At 35.3% G+C, this 22,341-nt stretch overlaps 1 protein-coding gene across 2 annotated transcripts in view; it reads left to right on the top strand.

Moving 5' to 3' along the window:
- The window catches only part of LOC129801510 (gamma-2-syntrophin), a 49,971-nt gene extending 27,945 nt beyond the window's left edge, over positions 1 to 22,026 (top strand). Inside the window, exons 4-8 of one of the 2 annotated variants that reach the window (XM_055846624.1) lie at positions 8,041 to 8,184; positions 8,346 to 8,689; positions 15,300 to 15,524; positions 15,699 to 15,902; positions 21,294 to 22,026. In XM_055846624.1, the coding sequence (XP_055702599.1) occupies positions 8,041 to 8,184; positions 8,346 to 8,689; positions 15,300 to 15,524; positions 15,699 to 15,902; positions 21,294 to 21,404 (1,028 nt within the window). In that variant the 3' untranslated portion in view covers positions 21,405 to 22,026. The remainder of the gene's footprint in view (positions 1 to 8,040; positions 8,185 to 8,345; positions 8,690 to 15,299; positions 15,525 to 15,698; positions 15,903 to 21,293) is intronic. The other variant, XM_055846625.1, reaches the window with a different exon arrangement.
- Positions 22,027 to 22,341: the final 315 nt, after the last annotated feature.

The following is a 22,341-nucleotide window of genomic DNA, read 5'->3' as shown; positions in this document are numbered from 1 at the left end:
ATTATTCATCGCCAATATGATGAAAATGCAAGTCTTCCGGGTCGGAATCCCTTTAGGGTACTAGGAATTTTTTTGGCATTAAAGTTTTTTGAATTGCAGTGAGCTTCACTGCACTTGATTTAACGAAGCGTTGAAGTGATAATTCCATCCCTATAAAGGAAAAGAAAAAAATAATGGATGTCCCGAAAATATCACTCGCGCGGAGGCCTAGTTCCTCATATAAAACGTTGGGCTATTACTATTAATATTATTTGGGAATGTTGATTAATATTCGGTCTTTGAGATGCAATTTTTTATAGCCAATAAAATGTCCTTAATATCATATTTTGGACTTAGAAGGTCAAATACGGAGCACCCACTGATCCGTTTTTGGGCTAATCCGTCTCACTTAGACTGTATCGGGTCGAAGTCAAGATTTTCTATTATCAATGATTCACACCACCGGCAACGATTACATAAACGGGAGACTGCAGAATTTGTCTTATATTTTGACCTTAGTACTGCATTACTTTAGCCCCTTTAACTTTAAGTGTCTCATATAAATTTGCTATACATAAATTCGGATTTGAGCTTACGTAGTGCAAAATAGTAGACTAGAGTGTATTTAATTTGTCAAGGTAATCGAATGTGTAATCATATTGCTCAATTTCGTTGGTAAATATTTAGTTGCACCTCATTTCATGTCGAAAACAAATATTTTGCTTAAACCAGTGATAAGCATAAATAGGCTTATCGTAACTGAGATACTTTACAGGCTACCTCGAAATGCTTGCAACTCGAAATGCGTGAAAATTCATTTGTATGTTGTATTTTGGAGGTAAAGAATCGCGTCGAGCCATTTTCGTTCGTTTCAGCAATTGAGAGCAGTTTGCTCAACGCGATTCTTTAGCCCTAAAATTCAACTCCACAATCGAATTTTCACGTATTTCGAGTTGCTAGCACTTTGAAGTCCTCTTTAAAGAATCTTAGCTACCATAAGCTTAACTGTGTTTTTTTTTTAATTAATGGTGACAACATTAAATTTAATCGAAAAAATTACATTAAATTTCTCAATAAATGAATGACTGAAAATTATGAAGTAAATTATGTAAAATTTAATTTTGTGATTATAATCGGGACAATAGCTTCCGTGGTATTATCAATTATGGGTACTTGTGTGGAAAATTGAAAACCATTGAATTGTGAATTTTCGATTTATATTCATAGATGTTTTTTTTTACCACTGCTGGAAAAACTATTATTCCGTGATTTCTGGTGGAAGATTTTTTTTTTGATAATTTTCTTTTGAATTCAAACTTCCTCATAGCGGTACCACTCAATTACCTCGATAATGGAGTTGTAGAAATGTTTCGACAGACTGTCTGAAAGCAAGAAATAATTCTGGTGAAAATCCCACAGCACCACAGAGATTCTTAGGATGTTCCACGCGAATATAGTAAATTGAGTTAAAGTAGGAAACAGCGTGAGCTTAATTAAATAATGTAGAACATTCCTTGCTTTGTTGAGATGACTTTAAAGTTTACAGCGCAATATGGTTATTATTTTATCAAGATAGTTTAAAATTACAAAAAAAAACTTTTTGGAATAATTACAAAAATAATGTAATGTTTAATATTTTGATAAATAAGATCAATTAATTATTTTAAATGTACGTTCCCGATTTCACACTTCGATATCAGATTTCTATAAAATGAAATGTCTTAATTAATAATAGGAGTTCAAGTATTTAGTTTAAATGAGTTCTACACTCGAGGTCCTTTGGTGGAAATTGAGACTTTAATAAAAAATCTACGGCAAATTGTAATTGGGCTGGGACAAAAAGTCAGAAATCGAAAATGTCAAAATTTAATATTTTTCAAGATAAATAAAATAGCGACTTCAATTTTTTTCATAGATAGCCTTCATAGATCTTCTTCAATGTCGTAAGTTTCTTAGAATTCGGACATGAAATTTAGAAAATAGAAAAATATTAAAATTTTTAGTCCCGTTTTTGAAATGTTTACTTTACAACATATATCAATTTTAACCTATTTATTTTCCAAAATTGATGCACTTGGTGAATATTTCCTAAATGATTTGGATTCATTGACTACGAAGCCGCTATCTGTTTTAGCATTTTCTAAAGATTTTTTTCTCCAAAAATCCTTTTAAAATGATCACTTGACCACTTGGGCTAAAAATTATTAAAAGGTATGGGGCAAAAAGTAACAGAAATCAAAGTAATTTCTGTTGTCTAACGGCGAAAAGAAACGTCATTGCCATGTGTCGCCGCTTGTTGTTGTAGACAGTGATGGTGATGAAGATCCGAAAAAATTAAATAATATACATAATCCAATGTATACACTGTGGAGAATAAAAATTCTATCGAGTTTTACATACCGTCGTTGCGGGTGATTTTGCACGTTTTTTCGCTGTTTTTCAACTTTACCCTCTAAAAGTGGATAGTTAAAGTGAAAGGAGGGGGGTGAATGGGTAAAATTATTTGTATTCAGTTGTTAATGAATGGATTTTGTGCCACTAGCATTAATTTTATAAAATTTTACTATGTTTAAAAAAATCAAGAAAAAAGGCTTGCACTGGGGTTAAGGTGCGGGTGACTTTGCACTTTGTAATAAACACTAAAAAATCAACAATTTCTGTAATAAACGACAATGAAGATCTTCATATCTAAGGGTAAGATGCACGAGATCTACAAGATGACGTGGTCGCCATTTTGATTTGACGTTTCTCTCCGCCATTTTGAATAACTGTCAAACCCTAAAACTGGTCCGATTGGGTTGAAATTTTAGTATGTTGCAGCTGATGTCAAGACCTTTTCAAAACGTATCTATGTTCCAGTCTACGTCATGTACTTACCTAGATACAGAGGCTCAAAGTTTAAAATTTTGTAATACTCATGTTTTGGCGGTCTTTATTTTTTAATCTTAAATATTTGAAGCCTAAAGGAAATGCCTCAGCAACCATTAAAAATGCTTGAGGCTTTAATTTTATATATTTTTTTACTCTAACATAATTTAAAAAAAAATAAACGAAAAGTGCATTTAATTATTTTTTTTATTTTTCATCTTTCCGAACACAGTTTTTAAGATTATTAAATAATGCACTGTTATAAACAAAAACATTACTTTTCTTTTTTTTGTTTGTTTGATCTCACCGCCTAACGATAGCGCTGTCTTTTTCGTGATAGTTTTGATAAAAGAAGCTCCCTATAGTTCTGTATTCATGAAAATGTCAAAATTTTGAACTTGGAGCCCCTATATCCAGACAATAACTTGACCTAGGTCGGATTTTTTATATGTTCTGAAAAGGCCTTGGTATCAGCTAGAACATACTAGAATTTCAGCTCAATCGGATGAGATTTTTGTTTTGACAGTTATTCAAAATGGCGGACAGAAACGTCAAATCAAAATGGCGACCATACCATCTTGTAGATCTCGGTCATTTTATCTTAAGTTCCCACAAAATTGGATAATTTTTAGCCAAATACTTCTATAATAAACCCTTAGAAAGGCCATTATATGCAATTTTATAACATAAATCATGCGTTCTTAGGAAAATTATAGTGAAAATAAAGTATTTTAATAAAAATAATGAACAAAATCGAAGTGGATTATTCTAGCCAGATAAATTTAGATTGGATCTGGGCAATTTACTACTCTGAAATCGATTTTGGAATTGCACCTTCAGATAACTTTTTTACGGAGGCGTTTTTTGACAAAATACCTATACTAGCATTTCATTGACTATTACTGAAACTACAAGAATCCTTTTGGGGATCATTGTACCTTACTTGGTACATAACATATCCCTATATACTTTGACATGGTAGACTGGATCGGCGAAGACCATCAATAAGTGCTAGAATTTATGAAAGTCTTACGGACAGCAGAGTGCAAAGTCACCCCCCGAGTGCAAAGTCACCCCCCGAGTGCAAAGTCACCCGCAACGACGGTAATCTAAGATATTTAAAGAACACAAAACACTTCTTTCCATTATTTTTTGTTTTGTTTTTATTCTGCGCTTAATTGACATTTACTCGACAACTCTTTGGCAAATTTAAATAGAATTTTAAAGTTTACGTTAAATAGAATTTTCTTGCTAAAAATTGCCTTTGGAAAATAACTTGAAAAGCGCTTTCTTGTTCAGATAGAGAAAACGCTATTCTACAGAGGTGTAATGGAATAATAATTTCCTATGAAAATATGTCATCTAAGGTATTTTTTAAATTTACAGTAGCCCATATTAAAGCCAATCAAAATATGATAAAATATGATATCAAAATATGAGACGGCGGTGGCCGCATAAACGCAAAGCATATAATTACTTGAAAAGGACTCGAGTGTAAGCACAATAAAAAAAAAAATAAATAATTTTACCCCAAGCCTGATACTGGTGGTCACAAAATTACTTTTTAGAAAACGGCTCGATAAATGTATTTCCTTGCAAAATAGAGGAAAATGACTTTAACAAAGTTGTAGAGCGATAAATTTCCTATTAAACTGCACTAATTAGAAATTTATGGAGCATTCGGGTAGCTTCTAAAAAAATAAAATATCCGTTTTGTGACTTTTTGCCCCAGTCTCTACCATATTAAAGCAAGTCACCGTCGAATGGGCCATAATCAAAGGGTGTCTAGACTTTACGGAGTTATTACACTAGAAAATTTCACATTAAAGTTAAAGTGAAAATTTGCGCATTGAAACTTCTAGAACCACTCGAAATCGCTGATTTAGTTAGGACACATTGCTAGAATTGCTAAATGTCACGATGGCACACGGGTTGTCAGATGAGTGTTTTTGTTTTTGAAGCATTTCAGTCGTTTGAGCGAAAATATGCGATTTTAATGAAGAAGAGGAAGTTTTCCTCTTGTACGCTACTTTTATGTCGTGTAAAAGGACCCGTTAAACAAGAAGAACGAGGTTGTGGGCGAGAGATTGGCTCCTAATGGTATCTACACACTAGAGAAATTTATGTCCATATTGAAGCAAATTGCCTACGTTTGTGTAGGAAAAACTATAAAATATGGACATATTTTTCTCTATTGTGTAGAGAAAAAGGGACAGATAATCCTAACCGGCTTATGTAGGTGAGATTCTTAACGTGAGCTAACTCGGAGTGCATGCAAATTCGATTTAGAGCTGAAATTGTGAGTCGCCACTCAGTTATCTTGAATCAAATTCGTGAAATTATACAAATTTTGTATTTAAACCAAAATATCAAGGATTTGGATGAACTGGCACAAAAGTGATATATGGGTGAAATGTAGACCAGAATGTACTCTATAATTTTCCTATAGAACATGATCTCATCGAATACTCAGAAGTCAAGATAATCGACGTTGTTTGTTTCTGAACTCGTTTTTTCGACCAGAGCGCCCCAAGTGCTCATTTGATGAACTTCAACTATATCAAAGAATTGTTGTCTTTTGTGGGCCTTTCCATTTAAAACCCTATTTTAAGTGTCTTGGTGGAGTAGAGGCAGTCAAATTGGCATCTGAGTGATTTCAAAGCGTTATTATGGGAAAAATCAATTTTTTCACACTTAAACGGCAAAATCGAAGTGATAGCGTAGTCTGAGTGGAAAATGATGTATGGACGAAATGTAGAGACAAATGTCCTTTACAATTATGTCGAAGTAATCATCAAAATCGGTTCAGCGACAGTCGAGATAATTGAGGTTATGTGATATTGAAATTGGTTTTTCGACTGTGGCGCCCCTGGTGTTGGTCCTACGAAGTTCAAATATTCTAGAAAGTTGTAGCATTTGGTGAGATCTTTCGTTTAAGCCCTCATTCATCAAAATCGGTCACATAGAACCGGAGATATGATTTTTTGAATTTTGTGAACTTTGACCCCTCATATCTCCGGTTCTATTGAAACCACAGCGCACATACGCACTATTTTGGAAACGTCCTAGACTGGACTACAACATACTAAAATTTCATTAACTTGCACAATGCCGTTTTTGAGAAAAGTGACTTTGAATTTCGATGAATTTTGACGCTATCACAGCGCCACCTGTGGTGACTTTTTGAACTTCCATCTGAAAGTGCTCATCGAGACGAAACCAAAAAGGTAAAATTTAGGTCGCTATGTTAATTAGAACCGGAGATAGAGGCCGGTCAATGTTCGAACTTTGACCCCTTATAGCTCGGGTCAGGGGTTTTAGATCGACTTAAGGTTTTTTTTGTTTGATAGGTATAATCAACGGCTACAACATACTAAATTTTCAGCCCGATGCACAATGGAATTTTTGAGTTATTTAACTTTTAAGATTTAAAAATTTTCTTTTTAAAAAAAGCGCCCCTAGCGGTGGTTTTATGAACTTGCGATGTTAGAAGGGGAAGTGGCATTTCATGAGAGCTTTCCAAAAAGCCCTCACTTTTTAAATTCTGACAATTAGAACCGGAGTTATGGCCATTTTAAGAAATTTTTTTTGGACCCTTATAGCTCGGGTCAGGGGGGTCGGGGGACCTTAAGTTTGGTATTGATGGAAAGCTCTAAGGCCCAGCTATAACATACTAAAATTTGAGCCCGCTCGATGCCATAGGGGCGGAGCTATTGAGAAAACAAAAAAAGGGGGGTCTTCAAAATGGCGGAAGGAGGGGTGGGGGGTGGGGGGTCAATGCACCAAGTTGCAATTTTCACCCGATATATAACCTTTGCCGAAAACCGCAAGTCGATATCTTTTTTAGTTTAGGAGCTATTAAGCTCCAAAGAGCGGCCGGCCGGCCGGCCGGCCGGGAACGTAAAATAGCCACATATATATTCGTGATCAGGAAGTGGCGAAACACATTTTGGCCAAGTTTGAGGTCGATCGGACGACATGAAATTTTGTTAGGATTATAGTAGGTGAGATTGTTAAGAATCTCACCTAATATGTGTAATAATTTTCCCCGGATGACTTCGGAGGAATTTAAAGAGCTGTTTCAAATCGTAGGGCTTTATTTTCAAAAGAAGACTACGAAAATGAGGGAGCCAATATCACCTAAATCCCGACTGAAGTGTGAGTTCTGGAGACTGGTGACTTAATTTGTCGCAAACGGACTGAAAACCATTAGATCGGCTTCCTCTATTTTTGTATTCCCGGCAGTTGTAGTCCCAAATGACGGTTTCATGATGCACAGCCTCAATTAATTCGGCCATCATCTTATTTGACCACGAAATCCTAGAAGTTTATGAAGGAATATAAAATGTAGATCGAACACATTTTTGTTTAGCTTTTTTCTTACTTATTCTCTGCACAGATTTTTTTCAAGGTAATTTGTATTTTCTCCATCTCGTGCGCGATAAATAGTAGGTATTAGCACTACTTTTTATCACAATTTATTCACGAATAAATTGGTGAGGAAATTGTGGCGCACAAATTAATATGCTCATAAATTTGCTCAATTCTCATTAATTTGCTCATTAATTATCAATCGTATTTATGCTATTTTAATCTATTTAAACCAATTTTTGTGACTCGAGTTCACTTTTTTTATCACTAAATGAATCGATTTCTAAAAGCTCTTGACGAAAATTGCACATTAGGACACATATCAGCAACAATTAATGTGAATCACATTAAAATTTTAATATGAAATTCTCTAGTGTGGTACTCTATATTTTGGATCTCTACTTTAATACATTTTTTTTGTAGTTTTAACTGAAATTGAAATCATGTTCTGCATAAAATTGAGTGTTCTGACGGTTGTTCTGACTAAGAAGGTGGGAATAATAATTATGTTGGTTGTTTAGCTGGATGAAAGTGAGAAAGTGAATCAAAGAGAATTGAAGAGGAATGTTCGTGTTTAACATCATCACGTTTGATTAAATTTCTTTCCCCAAACCTCCCCTTTCTGCGCCTTTTTTTCCATCATTTATTTTTCTTTCATATATTCCCAACCCTTAAACCTTCTCTCTTGTCGTTCTCTTTTCTGTTAATTCCCATGATTTAGTGGTAGAATGTGGAATAAATTTTTCATTTGGTCATTTCACATCTTTTTAACCCTGTCTTTCCATTTTTTTTCTCTCCCTCTCTGTTCTTTTTGGCTTTAAGTGTCCAAAGAGACTCCTGACTCGGACAATGACGCGACGTGTGCTGAATTGAAGGCTGATGAAGGTTGGAAGTCATCAACCAGTAACAGTCGACCTATATCTGTGTGTTCAGAGCCAGAAAAAAAGTGGGTGGATATTGTTTCAGGTGAGTTTGTTGAAGTTCAAATTTTATTTTTGATTTAAGATGCTTTTCGTTTCTTTTGATAAGTTTTGCTAAACTTTAAGTGAATTCGGCCATGTAGAAGAAAATCAGTTCCATCTCCTTTTTCATCAACCAATCTTGAAAATAAAAAAAATTCTTTATAGTACCCCTTATGATGGCTTATGTCACGCGATACATTTTTGGGACGGACAAATTGCGACCAAATGCCTTTGAGGTGCGTGGCTTAAATGGGGTTTCCACCGGTGTAATCCACTGCGATGATCTAGCCATCCTCAGTCAATGGCTTAAATATATCACGGACAACATTGTTGGTCTTACACATCTCCAGATGAAGCTCTACAATCGAAATTTTGCCGTTGGCGAACGAATTGAGTATATGGGATGGGTGAATGAGGGTGTCATCAGCACAAATCTTTCCTGGCAGAGCTACAAGCCGCGCTTCCTTGTTCTCAAAGGCACTGAAGTTATGCTCTTCGATTCACCACCGGTAAGACTCAATCTTTCACCTCCCACCCTCACAAATAGAATGTTGTTATATATATACAATTTATATATGGAGAATATGTTGCTAGAAGGGTTTAGAAAAGGCATTCAATTCAATTGATTTGCGAGAGAGCAATTCAATTGAGTTAATTCATATCATGAGGTATTGTGTATGCTTGAAATGGAATTTTACACTCAATTTCTAGGTATTTCTCTCTTGACAACAGCTTCTAGTTATTTAAGGGTATCCTTGAGAGAATTGCAGAAAGCATTCTGAAGTCATTTTATTTATTTTGTCAACATTAAAGTGTACTCATTTAGATATTTTTATACTTCTTTGAAAAGATTTAAAGTACTGAGAAAAGATAGTAAAGTACTGAGTAATTCTTTTAACAGCTTTTTATTTTGATATTTCACAAAGATTCGTAAGTTTGTGCGAATATTTAGTTTGAAAATTCGAAATTAAGTTCGAACACTTCGAATATCAATGACATTGTGCAAGTAGTCCTATAAAAAAATCCGCACCATTCCATAGGAAAATCTCCAAGAAGTGTCAACACTCCCTTACTGAAAATTCTCCAACGGGTACTTAGGGAAAAGTTGGGGGAGGCCAAATAACAAAGCTGAATTGGCATGTAACGCAACTTCCTAGGGAATCTTCCCCAGCTCGGAGGATAAGATTTCTCTCTCTCCCCTTGAGAAATCTTCGATAATATGACACGGAAAAATGGAGACTTTTCTTAAGGAAATTTCGGCCAACTTCCGAAGAATTGTGAGGAAAACTTAGAGATTTTACCCAGGGATATACCCGTGAACTCCCCTGAAAAAGTCAGGGGTCGGAAAAACTAGGGGACATTTCTCAAAGAAATCTTTGGGAACTCTTCGAGAAATATCGGAAAAACTTGAGGATAATTCCCAGGAAAATCCTTGGGAAAACCTTAAAAAATCCCCACATTTTTCATTCCTCTTTGATTTTTTTCTTTTATTATTTCTTATCTTTGTACTTCTTTTTCTTTTAGGTCTTCAATTTTTTTCCCTCTTTTTTACCTTATCCTTTTTGTTACTCAGTTGATGACTTTCATGTATGGTGCTCCCTCACACGGCTGCTTGAATTCCCCTATTGATTTATGAAATATTCGATGTTCTATATGAACTTTGCAACCATAAAACCATCCCGCCCGAAGTATAAGCTTAACTTTTACAGAATTTCCCCCAGTATTTCCCCTGAACTCGCCACGGAATTTTCATGTATCTCCGGAAGGAATTTTCCTCTTACGGGAAATTTTTCCTCCTCTTACATTCTTATTCAATGGTTCTTATTTAATGAAAGATCTGTAGACAAATAATGTTACTTTGGCTTATACAACCCGTGATAGAGCTTTTCCATCGTTTTGGCTCTTGAGGTTGGTCACCGACGCTAAGACGGCGATGGCCGCAGGGAAGGTTGGAAATGTCACAATCAAGATGAAGAATAAATACAATACAATTTTTCCCTTTGATTTCCCTGGGAAATCTTCGAAAACGGTCTGGAAAATTCGAAGACTTTTCTCGGAAAATTTATAGGAATCCTCTGGGAATGGCCAGGGTATTTTCCCTATCACTGGGAGGAAATTTCCCCTTTAAATCCCCAAGAATGCCGCTAGCAATTTCCCCATAAAATTTCCCCTTGAATTCATCGGGAATTCACTTGGCACTAGCCAAATTTTCCGAGGGATTTTTTAAGGAAAATTTTTCAAGGGAATTTAAAGGGATCCCTTTGTAAAATCTCGACACCTCAGTGGGGTAATTTTTCTTGAGGTTCCACTCTATTTCTCGTTGTTGAAATCGTCGGAGATTTTAGTTAAAAAAGTTCTGTCATAAATATCGAAACTTCGGTGGAAAATCCTAGAGAACGTTAATGGAAATTGCATATAGAAATTTCTCTAGGAATTTAATTAAAATTCCCTAAGAAGTTACCATGTTTTCCGAAAGAAGAAAATTCAAATGGAAACCCATATGCTCTATTTGGGAAATTTCCACTCTTTAGTGGGTAATTTCTCGAGCAATTCCACTCAAAGTCCTATGATGGGTGATCTTGGAGACTTATGGGGGAAAATTCCTTTGGTACCTAGTGAAATTTCTATAGGGAATCCCCTGATGAAATTTCCTTAGGGAGGATTTTTTTTATGGGGAGAGTGCTACAATTCTCTGTAAACTTGTATGATTTTCTTTTACGAAAATTTGACATTCTTCTCTTTGAATTTTACAATTCGAACTCAAAGAGGGAGCAGTTATAAAATCCGTTTTTTTTTAATTTGTCACCGTCCTGGAGCTTAAACGGTAAAAGATATCAACTTTCGGTCTTCGGTGACCCCCAATACAAAAAACAATGTCTCCAAACGTTTTTGCTTTTTTCCTCCACCCCCCTCCAACCGCTCCAGAACCATGTTTTTTTTGGTTTATTTCTAAAACGGCTCATACGAATTCTGGATAGGTCAATATTCTGGAATAGGACACCATTAAAGCCCAATGCACATCTGATATCCATTGTAAGCAGCTCTGTGAAGCTCACAGTAACTGACATGTGTCGGATTTTTAATTAGTTTTTACGACTTTACTACATAAAAAATATTAAATTTGTCATATGACATTATCATACTGTTACAGAATTCGCCGACTGGGTGCATCGGTTCTGCAAGACACTGCCCTCACTGTAATCTAATCTAATCTTATCGGTCTTCGGTGACCCCTCATAAGTCGATCATTTCAATATTAAGATTTTTATTTTCTCTTACTCCCTGCAATCACAGGTGAACATTTCGTCCAAAATTACTATGACCTCGAAAGATCACCATCTTGGAATTTCGAAGTTCAAAGTTTAATCACTCCAATCTTTCTGTACAGAAAAAGAGACTTTCTTACTCCTTAATACTTTCGCAAGGTGGCCTAAGTTACATCCTGTTCGAATTTCGAAGTGCTCAAGTGTCAAAATGTGACGGTCTTCATATTGTTGTGAGGAATAAAACAGAACAACGACGCTTACTGTTCTTGTCCCATTGCTTAATCACTCCATAATCACTGAGTAACTCTTTTGCGAGCTTTTTAGTGTGATATTTGATAAATTTTCTCCAACTTGTTCGAAAATTTAGTATGAAAATTCGAAATTGAATTTGAATTCTTCGAACTTCAACGACTTTTTGTGCAAATAGAGTTCCATTTACCTTTTATCCAAGACACTATTGGAGAATCAAAATCTACTTTTGATTTTTCTCAATGGGCCTAAAGATTCGAAAAATCGATTTTCGAAACTTCGCTGTCGAATATCTCGGGACTTCGAATATCTCGGAACATTCAAATTTTGATTAAATTTTAGTGTTGTAGCTGAGGTCAAGAGCTTTCAATAAGTGGGTCGCACTTTGACCTCTCTTACCCTGACCCGAGTTATAAAAGAAAAGGGACAGATAATCCTAACCGGCTTATGTAGGTGAGATTCTTAACGTGAGCTAACTCGGAGTGCATGCAAATTCGATTTGATGCTGAAGTAGGGAGACGCCATTCAGTTATCTTGAACCAAATTCGTGAAATTATACAAGTTTTGTATTTGAACCAAAATGTCAAGGATTTGGATGAACTGGCAGAAAAGTGATATATGGGTGAAATGTAGACCAGAATGTTCTCTATAATTTTGCCGTAGAACTTGAACTCATCGATTACTCAGAAGCCAAGATAAGCGAGGTTTTTTGTTTCTTAACTCGTTTTTTCATCCAGAGTGCCCCAAGTGTTCATTTGTTGAACTTCAACTAAATCAAAGAATTGTTGTATTTTGCGGGACTTTCCTATTAAACCCCTATTTTAAGTGTCTTGGTGGAGTAGAGGCAGTCAAATTGGCATCTGAGTGATTTCAAAGCGTTATTATGGGAAAAATCAATTTTTTCACACTTAAACGGCAAAATCGGAGTGATAGCGTAGTCTGACCGGAAAATGATGTATGGACGAAATGTAGAGACAAATGTGCTCTACAATTATGTTGAAGTAATCATCAAAATCGGTTCAGCGACAGTCGAGATAATTGAGGTTATGTGATATTGAAATTGGTTTTTCGACTGTGGCGCCCATGGTGTTGGTCCCACGAAGTTCAAACATTCTAGAAAGTTGTAGCATTTGGTGAGATCTTTCGTTTAAGCCCTCATTCATCAAAATCGGTCACATAGAACCGGAGATATGATTTTTTGAATTTCGTGAACTTTGACCCCTCATATCTCCGGTTCTATTGAAACCACAGCGCGCATACGCACCATTTTGGAAACGTCCTAGACTGGACTACAACATACTAAAATTTCATTAACTTGCACAATGCCGTTTTTGAGAAAAGTGACTTTGAATTTCGATGAATTTTGACGCTATCACAGCGCCACCTGTGGTGACTTTTTGAACTTCCATCTGAAAGTGCTCATCGAGACGAAACCAAAAAGGTAAAATTTAGGTCGCTATGTTAATTAGAACCGGAGATAGAGGCCGGTCAATGTTCGAACTTTGACCCCTTATAGCTCGGGTCAGGGGTTTTAGATCGACTTAAGGTTTTTTTTGTTTGATAGGTATAATCAACGGCTACAACATACTAAATTTTCAGCCCGATGCACAATGGAATTTTTGAGTTATTTAACTTTTAAGATTTAAAAATTTTCTTTTTAAAAAAAGCGCCCCTAGCGGTCGTTTTATGAACTTGCGATGTTAGAAGGAGAAGTGGCATTTCACGAGAGCTTTCCAAAAAGTCCTCACTTTTTAAATTCTGACAATTAGAACCGGAGTTATGGCCATTTTAAGAAATTTTTTTTGGACCCTTATAGCTCGGGTCAGGGGGGTCGGGGGACCTTAAGTTTGGTATTGATGGAAAGCTCTAAGGCCCAGCTATAACATACTAAAATTTGAGTCCGCTGAATGCCATAGGGGCGGAGCTATTGAGAACACAAAAAAAGGGGGGTCTTCAAAATGGCGGAAGGAGGGGTGGGGGGTGGGGGGTCTATGCACCAAGTTGCAATTTTCACCCGATATATAACCTTTGCCGAAAACCGCAAGTCGATATCTTTTTTAGTTTAGGAGCTATTAAGCTCCAAAGAGCGGCCGGCCGGCCGGGAACGTAAATTAGCCACATATATATTCGTGATCAGGAAGTGCTGAAACACATTTTGGCCAAATTTGAGGTCGATCGGACGACATGAAATTTTGTTAGGATTATAGTAGGTGAGATTGTTAAGAATCTCACCTAATAACCCGACCGGACTATATATTCCGTGTTTATGAAGCGATTTCGGTGAAATTTTGTATCTGAGATCGAGATTTTTTTGACGATAGGTCGAATCCTTCCCTACCCCACCCCACTATACTCCGACCTTACCCTTACTACTGAAATTAGGGGCATGACATTTCCTATGTTTCCCATGTGTTTCTAGCGCGCCGAAAAAACTTTTGGGTTTATTAGCTGTCTTCTGTCAGTGTAGAATGAATTAGCAAAAATATAAAAGCAAAATAAAAGCCAACTTAATATTGAATAGGCAACCAAAAATCCCAAATTGGCAACCTAAACGTAGTTTCGGAGATATCTAGTGAAATGTGTACGAAAACAGGGAAAAATTTACACTAAAACCGGTCGCATTTTCCGGAGCTAATGTCATCCCCTGACCGAAATTGACCGGACTCTATCTCTGATGTTTATTAACCGATTTCAATGAACTTTTTTTTTTCTTTGGCCTTTAGTACTCAAAATATTTATTATTATTATTAAATTATTATTAAACTATCAAATTATCAAATTATATTAGTATTATTATCAAATATTTATTTATCGAATGTGACAACGTGAATTTTTTGGCTCATGATTTCGATCACATGTTGCAAAAACTGTTTTTGAAGGATAATATTGAACTTATGAAGTGGGAGATTCCTTTATAGTGTCTTCTATTGACCAATGTTTTTCTTGCCTATGGTACCCTTAAAATTCAGCAAAATCTTGAAGAATGTTGTAGTTATACTAAAATAAATTTGGAAATATGATAGTTCTTTTGTTCTTGAGTGATTTATCGTTGATGTACTCTTTAGGAGACAATGTCTATATGGGATATATTGAAATGTAGCAACAATTGTTTACCCCAAAAATTCCAAAAAGGGTCTTTTTGATGGTATGAGAAAGTTCTATAAATCATTCAACATTGAATAACATTTACAGAGACCAAATCAATGAGTATGCAAATCGATATTTATGACTACATTTTCGATACGAAACATTAAATGCCCCAGCGGCTTCAGCTCTATAGAGATCAAATCGACGGAGCTTCATTTGATGATAGAGCAAGATATTTGCGTTAATTTTATTTTAGTCAAACATTATATTATCTAAAATTCTTCCAAATAATGTTGTGGCACTCTTGAATTTCTCAGGATTAAATTGAAAATGCAAATTAAGGGTGATATTTTGAATGGCAGTGTTTGTCTGAAGTGGTATTGTGTATTGAATGAATCAGTGTAGGAATATTTTGTGAAAATCGACATTCATTTGTTTTGGGAATTGTCGCTGAATATTCAGAAAGAGAGAGGAAAGCTACAAGTTTAAATAGTAAAATTGATTGGTGGGATTGCAGGTTAATGTGGCTGGATTGTCGAAGGCAACTGTCGCCTACAAAGTCTACCAAACGATGTTTCGTGTCGTGAAGGAGTCAGAAACGGTTGATTCACGACAGCATTGCTTCCTACTGCAGAGTTCTGGTCATGAGCCACGGTATTTGAGTGTTGAGACCCGTCAGGAGTTGCTTAGGATTGAAAACAGCTGGAATACAGCAATTGTCACCAGTGTCATTAAATTGGGTGTAAGTTGATCCTTTTTTTGTGTATTTTCCGCAGAGAGCCAAGAATTGAAAGATTTTTAGTATACAAAATTTTAATTGGAATATGGGAAATATTTAGTTAGAATGGGAGGAATTTTTAACTGAATGATAAATCATGTGCCATTCTCTTTCTCTCTGTTTTCTGTGTTATTTCAGCGGAAAACATTTGCTGTGTCCCACCATGGAAAGGGTGGTGGTTTGACGTTGGACTGGCAAAATGGTTTCAGTCTTGCTGAGGGGGCTGATGCCACAATTGTGTGGCAGTATAAATTCTCTCAGTTGCGTGGATCCAGTGATGATGGCAAATCCAAGCTGAAACTCCATTTTCAGGATCATGAAACAAGGGCTATTGAGACTAAAGTGAGTTCCAATATCATATTTCTCCTCTATCGATCTCTTTATTCCTTATGAAATTTTCTATAACTTATCTCTATATTTTTCTCTGTTGATTTTTTTTCTACTCTTATCAGTAAATATTCAATGTGATTTACCCTTCTCTCCTCTAGGCGGCTGTAATATTCTTATTATTTTTCTTTCTGTACAGCAAAGTTTTCTCTTAGGGCTACTCGCAAATAACTCTTTCGTATGTCTTTTACAAAAGAAAAGCATAACAGAAAAATGGAATTTTCTGTTCCTTTTTTTTTAATCTAATTTGCAAGAAAAACATGAAATAATTTTTTCCACAATTGGATTTATTGAGTAATGTTTTGAGTAACAGGATAATGCAGTTTTTGAAAAACAATTTAAAGTGTATTTTTTTCAATTTTTGAGCATTGAAAAAAATTTAAGACAGGGTAAGTGTGCCAAATTTCGCTAAGTGCTAAGTTTGAAATGCAATATTTTTAATATATTAGATGAGATCATATATTCTGTCAGTAGAAGAGGTAAAAAGTTTGGAGTGGTATATCTCAGCTCCTGATGAACAGAATTGGATGAGTAAACTATTGTTGGAAAGCTTGGTTCATTAGCTTTCAGAATCTGGTATATATAATTGGCTATGGGTAAATCATGGTCATCCAGAACCATTTATGTCGAAGAAGACACTTTTTGCAGCGTCATTTTTGACCATCTACTGCTGGGACCAGGGGTGACCCACAATTCTCGCACTTGGACTGTTCGTTAGAGGAACTCAAAGGGTATAATTTGTGGAAGAAACTTTTTTTTTGGACGTCTTACTTTTTTTTATTCATCGACTTTTGCAAGAATTTTAACATTTTATACGCATAGAAAAAAATGACAGAAATCCTTCTATCTCATTTTCTGGACAAACTAATGAAGATATCGACTTGGAATGTTCTAAGTACTCCCCCATAAGTTGATCCAAGGAATCCAAATATCACATAAATTTCATCCCCACGTCTATCCTTCCCCTCCAGAAATCACTCCTTTAGGATTTTTGTAATTTTTTCTATGCGTGTAAAATGTTAAAATTCTTGCAAAAGTCGATGAATAAAAAAAAGTAAGACGTCCAAAAAAAAAGTTTCTTCCACAAATTATACCCTTTGAGTTCCTCTAACGAACAGTCCAAGTGCGAGAATTGTGGGTCACTCCTGGTCCCAGCAGTAGATGGTCAAAAATGACGCTGCAAAAAGTGTCTTCTTCGACATAAATGGTTCTGGATGACCATGATTTACCCATAGCCAATTACATATACCAGATTCTGAAAGCTAATGAACCAAGCTTTCCAACAATAGTTCACTCATCCAATTATGTTCATCAGGAGCTGAGATATACCACTCCAAACTTTTTACCTCTTCTACTGACAGAATATATGATCTCATCTAATATATTGATATTTCTTGTTACTTCCTTTTCGGGAGGGTTTTGTGGAACCTTGAGTTTATTATCTTTGTATTCTTTAAATCAGTTTCTAAAATATTGAAAAATTAGTAAAAATGTGGACATTACTTTGGGTAGTATTCCGGACACTTTGAGTGAAATACCGGCCACTTTTTTTCTGACCACCTTTTGTGACGCAACGGATAGAAAATTTCAAAACGTCAAACGGAACGAGTTTAATATTTAGTTTAATACGTTTATATGACCCACAAGTACTGAGATCTTCCGTGTAATTTGTCCTGAAGACCTGAAGAGTAGCATCACAAATTTACGCGCAGATTCCCGTAGCATTTTGCCCTTCCTGAATTCTTCCAAAGCCTTTTCCACATTATCTTTTTAATAGAAGCGATGGTTTTTTCTATAGACATTGTAGAACTCAGAAATTAAAAAAAAAAATAAAATGAATAAGAATTTAAGAAAACAAAAGATGTTGCCGGAATAGGCAACATTACCTCTACGGAGAAACGTTCACAAAGTATCAACTTTTTTACGCGAAATACAGAACCCAGCTGGGAAATTTTACCCGAAATTTAAAGATTGATTCACTATTAACATAAGTAGAAACAATCTTCAATGAAAACTACAGTAGACTCTCTCAAATTCGGGCACTTGGGACTGAAATGTCAACCGAATTAGAGAGAAATTCGGGCAGCAAATTGTTTGAAATGCAACGATTTTTTATTCATCTGCATACTCATATCGAGTTTACATGCTCATTGCTATTATCGGTATTATCAAATTTCATGAAAACCTCTTAATAATGCAAAATCACATCAAAGCTAAGACAAATCATGGCAAATTTGAGCATATTTATTTCATTTGATAAATCATAACCAAACTTGAAAAATGTCAACAAACTTTTTTCGAATTTAACTGCCGCCCGAATTAAAAAGTAGCTCGATCTTAAAAGAGTTGAATTAGCGAGAGTCTACTGTAATCAATTGTAATGAAAAACATCGAAGGAATACCTTCTGCATTTCACCACAAATCACAAGACTGCTAGACACACAAGTGATATGTCACATTTTTTGTAAGACTGTTTCCACACTGAGTTTTTGCAACACAATTTAAATTAAAATTATACTTAAAATTTAACGATCTTTGCGTTAATACATCCTAAAATGAATAAATATTTAAAAGCAAAATGAATTCATTGACTATTCGAAGATTACATACATAATTTTAATTAATTTATATGCTTGGCCGAAATTACACTCAAAGTGGCCGAAATTAGAAACTGGCCGAAATTTGGCACACTTGCCCTATGTAAATTTTCTGAATTTTCTGCGAACGGAAAAAGGACTCTGACGGGGAAAGGACTATAATCGACAAAGATTTTCAGGAAATAGAGGAAAGGTTTTAAAGGTTTTATTTTAAATGTTGAGAATAGTTTCTGGTGTTAAGCGCTAGACTAGACTTTTGATTAGAAAACTTTAAATTTATCAAACGTACCATGTGAGCATACTATGTGCTGCCCTGAGCCTCGAGTGGGTCAGTGGATAGAGTAGTAGCCCTATGACTGCGAGGTCTGGGGTTCAAAGCTGAGCAGCAGCAGAAAAAGATTCCTCATGCCATATCGGCTTTGAATTCGTCCAGTGAATGAATGAATAGTAATGTCAATGGTGCATATTGGTAAAAAAAGTGAACCGCCTAAACAATAGAGGCTGGTAGTAAAACGATTTTCGTCATGAAAGCGGTACTTCAGTCGATACAAGTATTCGCTGTCACTGATCCCAAACACACACCGAGAAGGGATGCTGTGATATAGTAACGGGACTGATTGTCCACAGAGCTGCGATATAGAGCGGCTACCCGTAATCGGGGGATAAGATAGAATAGGAGTGGGGAAGCATAAGGGGCCCAATTGGTGGCCTGGATGCATCGGAATAGGGGAAAGTGACCATGCTTGATACTGTAAAATGATGTCCAAGGTTTGTGATTATTTTCTGATTAATACACAAACCGAAGCGATTCTTCCACTATGACAAAAAAATGTCTCACTTATTAGGTTCATAATCCAACCTCAAATATTTCTTGGAAATCCTTAGATTTTTCTCAAGAAGAAAATGGAAATTCAGTAGCGATTTTTATACAAGTTGGGTCCGGGGCCTTCCTGTATAATAATTGATTCGACAATTCGGAGGCCCATTTTCACTGCAAAAAATTCACCGGATACAAAAAATTGCACATCAATATTTAGACGGAACTCTAATCTATCTGCTTAAATCGTTTGTACGACTGGTTATTAGTTTTAAAATCACTCTTATGTAATTTTTCTAAGCCATGTTTTTATGAGATTAGGGCACTAGCGAAAACCATTTTTTCACTTTGAGTCCATGAAAATGTCATTCTGCAACCTTAAAATTCAGGCAACAGGATTGAAGATTATGTCAATTGTCGATAAAATTGGCGGATTGCAATATGTGTAATTATGAAATAATCACATCTAATGATATAGTTGCCACATTAAAATTATCATTCATGGACCCTTCTTAAAATATAGGATGGACACAAGTAGAATTTATGAATTTGTTACCACCCACAAAAACAGTGTCCACCAAGTAAAAATATTTTTACATAAATATTAGTACTGATGACCCCTCTATGTGCCTATGATAGTAGTTTTCGTGAACAGCGACATTAATTAAGAAATACTTATGAAATATCATGTATCGAAATTACAGTTTTGGGCCTATCTTTGATTTTTGCTTCTTGAAACTAGGAAAAAAGAGCTAGGATCCTAATTTTCTTAGGAAATGTGAGGCTTAGCACCAGCTATTGAAATATATTGCGATGAGTCATAACTATTGATTAACATAGGAAAAAAAATAGTTATTATCAAGCTTGGATCGTATCAAGCATGGTCACTTTCCCCTATCCGAAATGGAGAACTGACCCCTGGCAAAATTTTATCTTATCTCTGGTATACCTTCGAATCGATACAGGGAAAATCTCAATCGGAGAAACCTCTCAAATTGGGAAGGTTTTACTGAACGAGAGGAATAGTTACTCTGGTATAAGAAAGTGGTCTTCCAGACTAGAAGAAAGGAGATTAAGGGAAAGCCGTACTGGGAGTGATTAACAGCGTCGGCTATTTCTGCGTTTCAGAATGCTACAATGGGATTAGTGATAATGAATCCTTATGGATCGACCTCATGAAATTCGTCGACACAGGTTTGGGGATCCAGCTATACCTGCTCAATGGGCATCCATTCACGATAAACTCATAAAACATGAGTGCTATATTTCCATGAAAATACTTCGCATACAGCTTGTTTTTGCCTCCGCAGCACCTCAGTGTCTTTCGCTAGCATATGGGTCGTTCGCATGAATTTTAGCCTTAAGCGTAAATGTCTTATTTCTTTACCATTTCTTTGCATTTCCGCCAGGGAATTTTAGGTGTCGTCTTTGGAGAGGTTTTGAGAGAATTTCGCGTCACAGAAATACATTTCGAAATTTGAGAAAACGATTTTTTCGTTTTTCAACTTTATCGATTTTTACAGAAAGTAAAAAGTTATACTTTCTTAGTTAGTGTTTTGTTTATTATGGAACCTTTTTTAACGCTAATGGTGATTGAGTTTTGTTAATAGGAGCGTTGTTACTCAAAATATAAATTTTAAAATTCTTCTTAGCTCGGGTTCCCTATAGGGTTAAAGTTCTTTTTTGTCGGAACTTTGTTTGAACTTTTCCGAGAATCCAAAGTCGATAAGCTTTTTCCCTCCAAAAAAAGGTAAGGTCAAAAGTCCAAAGGACCAGAAAACAAACGTATTTGCGAGAAAGTCCTATAGAGAAAATTGTATTTTTTGTTAATAAAAAATTTGTGTGAAAATTTGATGAAATTGCTCTTCAGTTGATGATTTGGAAAGAGTTTATCTCAAAATATTTCGTCTTGTCTCTTTGGATTATTTTCAGGAACTGGAATGCCAAGTGCTACAAAGTTTGCTATTTTGTATGCATGCCTTTTTAACAGCTAAAGTCGCTTCTGTTGATCCGGCATTTTTGAGTTCAATTCAGCAAACGTAAAGAGAAAGACATGGATGCGTAATTTTTAATGATTAATCCTTATCAGTAGACTGATTTTGGATTTATAGAAAAAGTCCTAAAAGATCCGACGAGATATAATAGAAAAAAAAATCGGTGTAGAATTTTTAGAAGAACACTCGCAAAAGTTCGATGAATAAACAAAAATTTTGAAAAATGAAAGAAAAAAAAGAAACAAAATCAAAGAAATTTCATTTTCTTGGAGAAGAAATTTTTGCAGTAAATCGTCTTATTTAGAATTTTGCAGATTTATTGACGGTTTCTGATCGTTTTTTGCGTGAATTTTTTGGACTGAATGTTTGTGATTGATTGCGTGAGAGATTAAATATCTCTTTTTCTCGATAAATTTTATTCCAAATATATTAAGATGAAAAAATATGAAAAGAAAATTTATTTACACTCTAATGTTACGATTAGCTTGTTGAGAAAGGACGTTCAGAAAATTATTAACTTAAGAATATAGTGACAAAATACGTTAGTTGACAGTGAAATTATATTTCTAAGTTTTATTGATAAGTCGTAGATACTGAAAAAAAAATTATTCACTTTTCAAAAAAAAGAAAAGAAAAATAAATAACGAAATGTACAAAAAAGATGAGAAAATGTTTTAGAGCAATTGGAAAATTTAATACTCCCTCCGTTCCGAAATAAGTCGTACGTTTGGCGAAAAATTAGGGATTATGGAACGGTTTCAGAGAATGTTTTTGTTATTTGCAAATATCTTATGTATGAACTATCCTCCATGTTCAGGGATAATATGGGGATCCTATCACGATGGTAAGTTGAGGAATCGATATGTTGAAGTTGTCCATTTTTCGCGTTTTTTTCAAAGAGCTCCGGTAGATAGTTAATCACTACAAGATGGACTGTGATTAATATTACAGTCTAGAATTTGATCTAAATTTTTAGTATGCACAAG

Source organism: Phlebotomus papatasi, chromosome 2 (genome assembly GCF_024763615.1).
Source record: "Phlebotomus papatasi isolate M1 chromosome 2, Ppap_2.1, whole genome shotgun sequence".
NCBI lineage: Eukaryota > Metazoa > Arthropoda > Insecta > Diptera > Psychodidae > Phlebotomus > Phlebotomus papatasi.
The sequence above is the reverse complement of the archived record's forward strand: the minus strand, read 5'-3'. Positions and strand labels throughout refer to the sequence as shown.